General features: G+C 49.6%; 1 protein-coding gene across 1 annotated transcript in view; it reads left to right on the top strand.

The window, feature by feature from the left end:
* Positions 1–11,840, top strand: part of ARFGAP3 (ARF GTPase activating protein 3) — a gene marked incomplete at its 5' end in the record, with an annotated part of 54,846 nt that overhangs the window by 1,119 nt on the left and 41,887 nt on the right. The window contains one exon of the mRNA XM_077757990.1: positions 5,021–5,139. Within this exon, the coding sequence (XP_077614116.1) occupies positions 5,021–5,139 (119 nt within the window). The remainder of the gene's footprint in view (positions 1–5,020; positions 5,140–11,840) is intronic.

Genomic DNA, 11,840 nt, shown 5'->3' with positions numbered 1-11,840 from the left:
CTGACCTCTGAAGCTCCTCCGGGGTGCCTCTTGGCGTCTGCCTGGTTGCCCGTGGTCTTTTGACGGCAGCCTCAGTTTCCCTGTCTGGTAAAGCAGCTTAAGTGTCTCTGCAATGACTTCCTTTCTCTTGCTAAGAAGGCCTACCACACACCCTTTCTCTTTCTTCCCTTTGGGTCTCTCCAAAATCTTTGGAGATTTGGCGATTGGGGTTTTCCTTTTTTTGTCCCCAGAGATTGCTTTTTCCTCTGACTCTTACAACTTTTCGCAACCGGCAGGAGATGTTATGATGACACATCGGGCTAACGTGACACCCTCCGCGGAGGGTCACAGGTCAGAGTGGAACCTGGAGAGTGCAAAGGGCTGTCAGTGTGTCAGCGTGGACTCTCCCCTCCTGTGGCAGCAGCCTGTCCAGTCCCCACTGTCACCTCCAAAGCGAACAGCTGTTACCGATCATGGTCATGAGCCGGGCGTCCCGGCATAGAAAGATCCCGAGTTTTGCAAAATTTAGATGTCTTTGTTTTAAATCTTGGAAGGGAGCCGGAATTTTTGAAGACTAAGAAGAGTGAGAAAGGAAACAGTTTATTGGAGGTGATGGCTGATGAATGTAGGGAAGTCGGAGGAGAAAGGCTTCGGGAGTTCTCAAGCGCCAATTTCTTGATTTTCAAATTTAGACTCATCTGTTTATATAGTTGCCCTATGGCTAAATCAGATTAGGACCCACAGTTAGCAGTGTAGAAGTTGTATTTTGGGTCTGCTTTATTTCTGCAACAGTGTGTATTCTCTTTGAATTCATCAAAGGAGAGGTGACTTCTTTTAAATAAGAACTCATTGTCTTTATGACACTTTTGAGGGATGTGTGTGGGCTTGCTGGTAACTATGTTACCTTGGGCAGGTTCCTCGACCACTTTGTACCTCATTTTCCTCATCGGAAAATGCAGACCTGAGCAGGACCTAACTCAGAGGGTCATTGCCAAGGATTAAATGAGAAAACCCAAGAAAAACACTTGAAATAGTACCTCCGTCTCCACTAGTGTCAGCTAGTGTTACTATTGTTACTGTTTTTGTTACAAGGTGGAAAATTTTATATTCTGTAATAGGATTAATAAAAACGTGGAGCAAAAACATTTTCTGGTAATGTTCTGCAGCATTGTGCTACCTTTCTTGATCAGGAAGTTTTTACTTGATCGTTAGGAAGAAACCATTAACTAAGCAAAGATGAAAATTAGTTTTAATGATGTGGAAGAGTTGGGGAACCATAAGCATTTAAAAGAAAAAATTTTTAATGTTTATTTTTGAGAGAGAGAGAGAGAGAGAACATGAGCAGGGGAGGGGCAGAGAGAGAGGGAGACACGGAATCTGAAACACACTCCAGGTTCTGAGCTCTCAGCACAGAGCTCGGCGCAGGGCTTGAACTCCCGAATCGCAAGATTGTGACCTGAGCCAACATCGGATGCTTAACCGACTGAGCCCCCCACGCTCCCCCCAGTAAGCATTTTTAAGAAGGGGCTGTAATAGAGAGAGCTGTAAGATACACAGATGGAAGAGGCACTTCAAAAGAAACCACTTGGTTTAAGAGTATGTTATCCGAGGTCTTCCTCTCATGTGTGATGAATATTTACTGCGGATCAAGGTTTTAACTCAGAAGGGTCAGGTTTCTAGTTTGAGAAATCCTTCCTGTCTCTGTGTTCCTTATTGCTCGATTGCTTTTTTGCTGGATTTATTGTTCGTTTTATTGCTCGATTGCTTGAGTTCTGTGATCAGCAAGTATCCGCTGAGCAGCTGCCGTCCACAGAGTGGTGGGCACACTGCTGGATCGAGAGACAGGCTCCTGCCCTCAGGAAGCTGCCAGTCTGGCAGGCGGAAGACAGATAAAGGACAGGCTGGCCCGTGAGGAGCAGGGTGGTGAGGGGTGAGGAGCGAGCTCTGGGACAGACCACTGGGGGTATAGTCCCCACCATCCCGCTTCTCAGCTGTGATACTTTGCTTCATGCTTCCTTAGTTTTCTCCAAAATGGGGATGAAAACTGCACGGAGTAATTTGCAGACAAAACAAAATGTGCAAAATGAAAATGCAGGGCCTTTGTTTAAAAAGTGTTGAAAATTTCGGCGCGCCTGGGGTCTCAGTCGGTCGAGCGTCCTGCTCGCTTTCAGCTCAGGTCATGATCCCAGGATTGTGGGATCGAGCCCCTGTATCAGGCTCTGTGCTGAGTGTGGAGTCTGCTTAAGATTCTTTCTTTCTTTCTTCCTCCGCCCTCTTGGCTGCTCATGTGCTCTCCCTCTCTTTCTAAAATAAATTAAAAAAAATTTTTTTTAAGTGTTGAGAATTTCAAGATGAGACAGCAGAGCATTAAGCAGCCGTGGGGCCCTGGACAGCTGTATAGGTTGCACATGTCCCCAGAAGCTGGCCTCGATGCGAGTAATATTAATGCCTTCTTCTAGGGTTGTTACGATGGTGCAGTTGACCAATAGCAGTGCCTGACATGGAATAAACACTCAGTGTTAGCTGTTACTTCTCTAGTGCTTATTCTCATCCGTAGGCAAAGCCAACTGTTAGAGGTCTTGTTTTTCATCACCATGAGAAGTGATATTCTGCTTAGAAAACCGTATCTCAGGGCACCCGGGGGGCTCAGTCGGTTGAGCGTCCGACTCTTGATCTCCGCTCAGGTCATGATCTCACGGTTGGGGTTCGTGAGATCGAGCCCTGAGTTGGGCTCCGTGCTGACAGCGAGGGGCCTGCTTGAGATTCTCTCTCCCTCTCTCTCTCTGCCCTTCCCCCGCTCGTTCTCTCTTTCTCTCTCTCTCCCAAAATAAATAAGTAAACCGTACCTCAGCTGTGGTTTGGGACCGCATATGGAAACAAAGTGCCGTCGGGCTCTCAGAGCAGCTCCTGCCCCGGGATCTGAGAGAAGCCAGACTTGTATTGCTAACTGCCTGCCGCACTTGGACCTCTCAGCTCCCGACCTCAGCTGCCCCTACGGACTGTCCAGCCACCTGTGTTTGCATTTAGCACGTGCCTACTTGGCGCCAGGCTCCACGCTCCGCTCAGGTGCACAAGATGTGACCCCCGCCCTCCCGGGGCTAGTGTTCTGGCAATCCCTTGTCTCAGCGGCTGGGACAGGAGGGTGCTGCGGCCAGCCTGTTAGAAGGTGGTGTGCGCTCCTCGCCCACATGACCAGACCATCTCAGGAGGGAGTCTCCATCTTGCGTGTTTTCAGGGGTACGCACCATCTCCGCCGCCACAGGGCCATCTCCTATACAGGCTTGTGCCGCTCACTCTAAGATTCTGTCCTTGAGCTTCCTCCTGGACCCCGTCTGGAACACTGTTTCCATCCCGTCCTCGCTTACTGAGATCGCACCGTAACTACTGGTCTTGCCTGCTGGACTGTGTGCCCCGTCCTTGCTTGGTAGCAAGAGCACAGCTATTGGGTGAGAAAGTGGGGGACCACAGGCGGCCTCTGGCAGAGGACCAGCACCGTTGCCAGAGCCGGTCACACCGTTTGGTGTCCTGTGGAAGGGGATTCCTTACTCTGCTGGCTGTGCCCACAGGGCATCTTAATTTCTGGGTCCTACCCTCCCACTGCGCCGCGAGCTCCAGAAAGACCAGCACGTGGCCTGCGGGGGGCAGGGACCCAGCCAGGTGTTCATGGAGTCCGTGACACCCGCTGTTTCTGAGGACACCTCCGTGCCCGCCACGGAGTCCGACACACAGCAGGCGCCCAGTAAACACCGATGGGAGTGGACGGGCGCCTTCCACGCTGGTTGTTGCTCTAGCCCCAGTGTTCACACGTATGTCACGTGAGCCTGTCGTGCTGAAGGGCCTTGGGAAATCTACTCGTGTTTTTGCTCTCGTGTTACCTCTGCAAGGCCAAAAGCCAGATCTTTCTTTCTTTCTTTCTTTTTTTAAAAAAATTTTTAATGTTTATTTTTGAGAGAGAGACAGACAGAATGTGAATGGGGGAGGGATAGAGAAAGAGGGAGACACAGAATCCAAAGCAGGCTCCAGGCTCTGCACTGTCAGCACAGAGCCCGACGCGGGGCTTCAACTCAGGAACCACGAGATCATGACCTGAGCCAAAGTCGGATGCTTAACCGACTGAGCCCCCCAGGTGCCCCAAGCGCCTGATCTTTCTTGATGCCTCTAGTTGGGGCAAACTTCACATAGGTGTCTCTGTCTATCAAGTGTATTTAAAATATGGGGCTCTTTGCCTGGGGGAAAAAAAGTGTCCTCTTATGAGTGGAATTTTTTGCCATTCTGTTGTTCTGACTTTAATTATACATATTAATTTCCGTGACAAACTCTGTATATTTTAAAGTCGTTTTTGTGCTCCTTTTGCCAGACGCTATCAGATGAAGACTGTTTGGTCTCAGTCAGCATTGAGAGAGGCCCTGGGTCTCTCATGAGGGGCCGTCAGGCTGTCTGCGCTGGGGCTGTCATCTCTGCAGCCTGGGGTGCGGCCTTGCGCTCAGTCGTGGGGTGCTCAGCCTGCTGGAAGGCCACGAGGCCATGAGGCCTTGAGCGTCCCCAGCAGGGGACATCCCTAGTTAGCGCTCATTCACGTGGCTGGTAGGAGCCCTGCTGATGCTTAATTAATATGTAATTATCTGCAATGTAATAATAATCAAAGAAGTTGAAAGTTGAGGTTTATTTATTTTTTTAATTTATTTTGAGAGAGACAGAGACGGCATGAGTGGGGGAGGGGCAGAGAGAGGGAGAGAGAGAATCCCAAGCAGATTCCTCGCTGCCAGCACGGAGCCCGACTCGAGGCTCGAACTCACGAAACCATGAGATCGTGACCTGAGCCGAAACCAAGAGTTGGACGCTTCACCGACTGAGCTACCCGGGTGCCCCGAAAGTTGAGGTTTTTAAAAAAATAATAAATAAGGTGAGCTATTTTGTAGTAACCAGTTTCGAATTGTGAAGGTCAGGCCGCCGTCACGCTCAATTGCGTCCTGCTTCCTGTATGAGAGCTCATTCAGCTGCTGGGAAGTAACGATCACCGGGTTCTAAAATTGTCTTTCAGGTGTGTTTTGACTGCGGGGCCAAGAACCCCAGCTGGGCAAGTATCACCTACGGCGTGTTCCTTTGCATCGACTGCTCGGGGTCACACCGGTCACTGGGGGTCCACTTGAGCTTCATCAGGTGAGCAGATTGGTTTTCATCGCGGGCGGGCATGGTTCTTCTCCACCTTTCTGCTTCACGTTTGCTTTGCCGCCAGGTAGAATGAGAGGCTGGCGAGGAGCTGTGGAGGTCGAGATCTTTATAATTAGGTAAACCGGGAACATGACTTCTTTTCTGTTCCGTTACTGCTCCGTGGACTCTGCGTCAGAGATCTGAGGCCGGGGTCTTGCAGGTGGAGTCCGAATGGAGGACTTGAGACTCCACTCCCTTCCCTTCATCACCTTCTAATAACCAGCAGCGCGGCGGAGCGCCACTGTGTCCCCACTCGCGGTGGCAGGGGACGAGTGCTGTGGGCCCGCCGGCAGGAGAGCTGATGGAAAGGGCTAGAAGCCTCGTGATGGCACAGGCTTACAGCTCTGGCTCCCGGGGCTGCTGCCCGCACGACGCCTGAGTGAATGATCGCGGTGGGAATTTGAATGGTAATTTCAAGTGCTTGTGAAGAAAAAGTCTTTTTTTTTACCTGCAGACTCGGGCTCCCTTCTAGGGCGGCGGGGGGAACGCATCTCCTGCCCCAGACAGTCTGGTTGTAGCCTGGGTGGGGCTGTCGTGTGTGGCCCCCCTTGGACACCGCGGCTCAGACCTCTGTCACTGCTGACCCTCTCCAGCCAGTTCTCTGATTCCCCTGCCACCTCTTTTTTCCAGGGAAGGACCCAACTAGGCAGGCAGGCTATTTGGAATTGTGGCGAGCGCTTTTATTTTATATTATGACTCGAGGAATATCGACATAATATGATTACTGGGAAGAGTATTCGTTCCTATAAGATAAAATCACTTGTAATTTGTAACGAGACATTTCATATGATGACACAAAAGCTATACAGTAAAAATAATAACATAATTTTCTTTTAAAAATATGTTCACTTAAAAAAAACTTTCCTGGTGCACTTTCGTGAGTTCTTTTTTTCGGAAGTCGGTTTGTAGAGGCATGATGGGCTGGATGTTTATAGGCACGTAATTCCGTAGGTGATGACTTAGAAAAGGGAGTTCATTTGTGTTCTTCCTGGTTTCCGAGTATCTAGCCATCTCTTGTCTTTTATTTTCCTAAACGCTGGTCCCAGAATATTTTGAACACACCATCCTGTTCTTGTCTCTTTCTTTAAATGTTGAGGGACTTGCTTGCCAAGGCCAAGTTTCTTTTTAATGTGCTTCCCTCCCCCCCACCCCCCGGACTGGTTGTTACCGGTTACCATAAGGTGACCGGCTCTGCCCACAGCCCATGGACTCGAGGCGGTTTCCAATTGGTCGTCTTCCTTTCTGTCCTCACTGTGATCTGTCCCCCTTCCTCTGTGCCAAGTCCCGCCTGTTGTGACCTGGCCCCCCCCCTTCGCCTCTCCGGCAAAGCACCCTCCAGTTTAAACCATTCCAGGAAGTCGCGCGGTTTTCTGACAGGGCCCCGGGCGAGGGGAGGGCTGACTGGGTGAAGGGAGCACTCCCGGAGAGCATGATGAGGCTGGACAGCAGGTCCGTTTGGGCTGCTGCAGGTTTAATGACTAGCCTTTTAAAAGTCAGATAAATAGAACTCCGAATCATGATGTTTATCAATGATTCATAAGCAACTGCTAACAACTCTTGTGTAACCGGAGGGCAGCAGTCTAGGAACTGGGCAGGAAGGAGTAAGGACGATGAGCGTGCTCAGGAGGGATTTTGTTTTTAAGAGGCAGAGGCCTGCTCATTAAACATGCTTTATTGGTGAAAAGAAACGACAAACACTAGGTCATTAGGAGGGGAAAAAAACCAAGCAGTTCCAAAGTTTATAAAGTAAGAAATGAGAAGCCCTTCCTCTAGAATCCCTTGCCCCTCTTCCCCCTCACCCCTGCCAGACACATACAGACACACACACACACACACACACACACACTCTCTCTCTCTCTCTCTCTCTCTCTCACTCACAGTCCCGCCTCCTGGGCATGAACAGATGAACAGCTTAGCATGGGTGGAATGTTTATTTAAAAGGAGGTTTTTGTGTTGTTGTTATTGTTGTTTTTTGAAAGTAGAATTTCAAGTCAACAATTTTACAAAGGAAAAAAATGTATGAACTTTTGCCAACCAAAAAGGGAAAGGCGGGTTAGGCACCCACGGAAATGGCCTTGGAGCTGACTGCAGAGTGGACGTAACTGCACTGGCCCCCGCCTACCACCTCCGGGGCTTGAACTCTGCGCCTCGGTTCCTGGGGCAGCTGTACCTCCCTGTGCTCCTCTCCCTCCGTCTCGGTTTCTTCTCAAGTTCACCGTTAAGTATGTCATGAGCTTCTGAAAGGTGGGTGGAATCTAGTAGGAGGGTAGGGACACAGCATGAATAATAAGATAGACTGTAAAATGCCACGCGGGACACGGACACCGCACTGCGTCTACTTCCATGGGAAAATCAGTCCCAAGTTTAAAGGAGGCGGTGACATTTGCAATGCACTTCGGAGTTTTGGTGAGACTTTGATCATGGAAACAAGGCAGGGGAGAGGAGGTCAGCACCCCGGCTTTGAGAAAAGGTACGGGGCGCCTGGGTGGCTCAGCTGGTTGAGCATCTGACTTTCGATTTCGGCTCAGGTCCTGATCTCAGGGTTATGAGATCGAGCGCAGTGTTCCTGCTTGTATTCTCTCTCTCCCTCTCTCTCTTTCTCTGCCCCTCCTCGGCTTACGCACATGTGCATTCTCTCTCTCCCTCAAAAGAAAGAAAGAAAATATAGAGGCTGGAATCTGTGAAATGTTTAGTAGCTACTTTTTTTTTTTAAGTTTATTTATTTTGAGAGAGAGAGAGAGAGGGAGAGAGAGAATCCCAAGCAGGCTCAGAGCCTGTTGTCAGCCCAGAGCCTGATGCAGGGCTTGAACTCCTGAACCTGGAAATCATGACCTGAGCTGAAACCAAGAGTCGGACATTTGACCGAGCCCCCCCGGCGCCCCGAGGAGCTAATCGGTACATGCATAGGAGAATGAAGGGAAAGAGGGTTCCCAGGGGAAGATCTGGGGGACACTGTGGAGGGTCTTGACTGCCAGGCCAGAGCCTGTACTTAACTGCTGAGGCCTTGAGGGGCGAACCCTGGCAGGCCGACCTGGGCCCGGGGGGCAGAAGGCACCCACAGACATGGGCCAGGCGGGGCAGGGGTGTGAGGAGAATGGGCATGGCGTCCGGCTGCTGGGGGCTGAGGCCCAGCGCCACCCTGACCACCTCTGGGTGCGCTCCCTCCCTCTCTGTGTCTCTGTTTCCTTCCCTTGACCTTGGGGATGAGAAGCCGGGTAGTCACTGAGGCGGCTTCGGGAGGAGAAAGCGGTGAACCCACAGAGAGCCTGGCTCATCCTGGGTCCCCGGCAGATGCTGCCCGCGCTCGGGGCTGAGTCATCCGGGGCCCTGCCAGCGGATGCCAGAGGAGGACCGTTTGTGATGTTGGTGCAGGGAGGCAACGCCTTGCGCGGTCTTGTGTTAAGCAGCCGAGCCAGTTACGGACGGGCGGCTCCCTGGAAGCTATTCCCGGGCTTGTCTGTGAACAAAAGCCTAGATTACCGGCGCCAGTGGAGGAGATGCCATTTCAGATTTTTGATGACAAGCTAACTTTGTCATGTTTATTTGGGAGATTCCTTCTGATTTCTAAAATCTATCTAAATGTGCTGCTGTGGACCCTGGCAGCCACTAGTGAGGCTAATTCATGCATTTTTTAAAAATACTTATTGGGGTGCCTAGGTGGCTCAGTCAGTTAAGCGTCCGACTTTGGCTCATGATCTCGCAGTCCGTGGGTTCGAGCCCCACATCAGGCTCTGTGCTGACAGCTCAGAGCCTGGAGCCTGTTTCAGATTCTGTGTCTCCCTCTCTCTCTGCCACTCCCCACCTCATGCTCTCTCTCTCTCTCTCTATTTCAAAAATAAATAAGCGTTAAAAAAATTAAAAAATATATATTTATTTATTTCTGAGACAGACACAGAGTGTGAGTGGGGGAGGGGTGGAGAGAGAGAAAGAGAGAGGGAAACACAGAATCTGAGGCAGGCTCCAGGCTCCGAGCTGTCAGCACAGAGTCCAACGCGAGGCTCGAACCCACGAACAGTGAGATCATGACCTGAGCCGAAGTCGGACGCTTAACCGACTGAGTCCCCCAGGCGCCCCTTCATGCAGTTTTTAGGGAGATTATTCCTGGACTCACGTAAGGATCACAGGGGTTCCTGGAAGCCTGTGTTCTCATCGACGTGGTTGTTAACAGGAGCCACTTTGTTAAAGTGACACTAATTCTTCACCTTTGCTTACTGCCTCTGCTTCACTTGCTTCTCAGCTCTGTCCCAAACAATTCCCTTTCATATCTCCCCATCTACATTAGAGGGAAGAAATCACCAACAGTGAGTCACCTCCTCCTGTGGGAATGGGCACTTAATGAGCAATTAGGTTTCCTCTGAAGGTTGATTAGTTTCAGAGTCCACTATCATTAAAACGCTTTATTTCAAAATTCCAGTGTTATGAGAGAGAGTCCCCGGTAACCCAGTTCAGGAATAATTTGTTTTAATCTCCGTTTCTAAGGAATATATGGAGTAATATTTGGAATTTTTTTTCTTCCATAATTTATTGTCAGGTTGGTTTCCCTATAACACCCAGTGCTCATCCCCGCAAGTGCCCTCCTCCATGCCCATCTCCCCCTTCCCTTCCCCCCCACCCCCCGTCAGTCTTTAGTTTGTTCTTAACATTCAAGAGTCTCTCATGGTTTGCCTCCCTCCCTCTCCCCAACTATTTTTCTCCTTCTTCTCCTCCATGGTCTTCTGTTAAGTTCCTCCTAATCCATCTATACGTGCAAACATATGGTATCTGTCCTTCTCTGGAATTTTTTTAAATGTCTATTTTNCCCAGTGCTCATCCCCGCAAGTGCCCTCCTCCATGCCCATCTCCCCCTTCCCTTCCCCCCCACCCCCCGTCAGTCTTTAGTTTGTTCTTAGCATTCAAAAGTCTCTCATGGTTTGCCTCCCTCCCTCTCCCCAACTATTTTTCTCCTTCTTCTCCTCCATGGTCTTCTGTTAAGTTCCTCCTAATCCATCTATACGTGCAAACATATGGTATCTGTCCTTCTCTGGAATTTTTTTAAATGTCTATTTTTGAGAGAGAGCGAGCACGAGCATGAAACAGGGAGAGGCCGAGAGAGAGGGAGACAGAGGATCTGAAGTGGGCTCTATGCTGTAGCACAGAGCCTGATGTGGGGCTCGAACTCATGAACCAAACCATGAGATCATGACCTGAGCAGAAGTTGGACACTTAAAGAACTGAACCATCCAGGCGCCCCTAGCTTTTTTTTTTTTTTTTTTAAGATAGTTTAAGACCAAAAGTTGAGGCTGATTAGCAGATCCGAGTACTTGCAGCCTCAGTTTTAGGACATAATTAAGTCAGCCCAAATTCAGGTGCCTGTTATGTGCCGATGGTAGGAGTGTGGCAGAAAAATGTGGGACATTCCTGTCCTCGGGAGCTTGTGCTTCTGACCTGACATAGTGTGACAGGGTTTGACGTGGTCATGGTCATGGTCATGGTGAGGATTTTAACCATATGGGATTTACCATGAGCCAGGCACTTTCCAGATATTAGCTTGTTTGATTTCTACAAGAATGAAATCGGTAATGCTGTAATTATCACTGCTTTGCACATGAGGAAAGTAGGCACAGAGAAGTTAAGTAACTTCTCCGAAGTCACCCAGTAAGCCATGGCAGAGTTGAGGTTTGTCCTGTCTTGGTCTGTCTCCAGAGGCTGTGCTGTGCCACCCTCTGACAGCGTGGGATGGGAATGGTACCTGACTCCCTCTGACCGAGAGTCCTGGACATGTGACTAAGATCTATCAGAAGAAGGATTTTGGGATAAGATATATAATTTAGTCACATCGCTTGGTCATCAGATTCTAAAAGTTTTATTTTTGTCTTTGGGAAATCTGTTGCTTATAAAGGATAGATTATACTTTACTTTTTACGTATTGCCATCAAGTAGATTTGTCACATGTACAAGTAATACTAGGTATTCGTATGATTATTAATTTTAAGGTAGCCATTGGCTTCAAAGTAACACTCTAACATTTACAAAGGCTAATAAGCAATGCAAACAGGCATAGTAATTCGCGAGTGGAAGGGCAGTATAAAAGGAAAAGAAGTGTCTTTTCTTTTTACCTTCCTATTTTTACAGGTGCTCTACCTGCACCCATTTAAAAATGTCCACATTCCTTTCCAGTTAGTGGGGGACAAGCTGTCCTTGCACGTGCGACAGCCTTGCTTGCTGCTCATACCTATGGATTTAACGTGAAGACTTCTAACGTTGCTGGAATATCACATCTTGCTTCACAGTGATCACTTGGCGAAGTTTTACTGCTGGGAAATACGCTTACTGCCTTTTCCCTGCCTGGATGTGGTCTCAAGTTGCAGAGAGTAGAGCGTGAGGTGTGGTAGGGGAGAGGGCCCTTCCAGCCTCCGGGTCAGGAGCACAGAGTCCTGAGTTTTCTCTCCTCCCTGATGGCGGTGACGTTGATCAGCTCCCTTCCGCCTGATGATGAGACCGTGAGCCTCCCCGAGGCCCCTGTGAGAGGTAGAACTGGACAAATGGGTAGTCGATCTGAGGCCATCGGAAGAGTACATCTGTTTTGAGCAGGGACGCGTTACGAGTTTTTGGATCACAAGCCGCTGAGAGTGAGAGGCAGCCAGCCTCGATTGTTCCAACAGCCCAGGAAG

This window comes from Crocuta crocuta, unplaced genomic scaffold, assembly GCF_008692635.1.
Source record: "Crocuta crocuta isolate KB4526 unplaced genomic scaffold, BGI_CrCroc_1.0 scaffold143, whole genome shotgun sequence".
In the NCBI taxonomy this organism is placed as follows: Eukaryota; Metazoa; Chordata; class Mammalia; order Carnivora; family Hyaenidae; genus Crocuta; species Crocuta crocuta.
The sequence above is the reverse complement of the archived record's forward strand: the minus strand, read 5'-3'. Positions and strand labels throughout refer to the sequence as shown.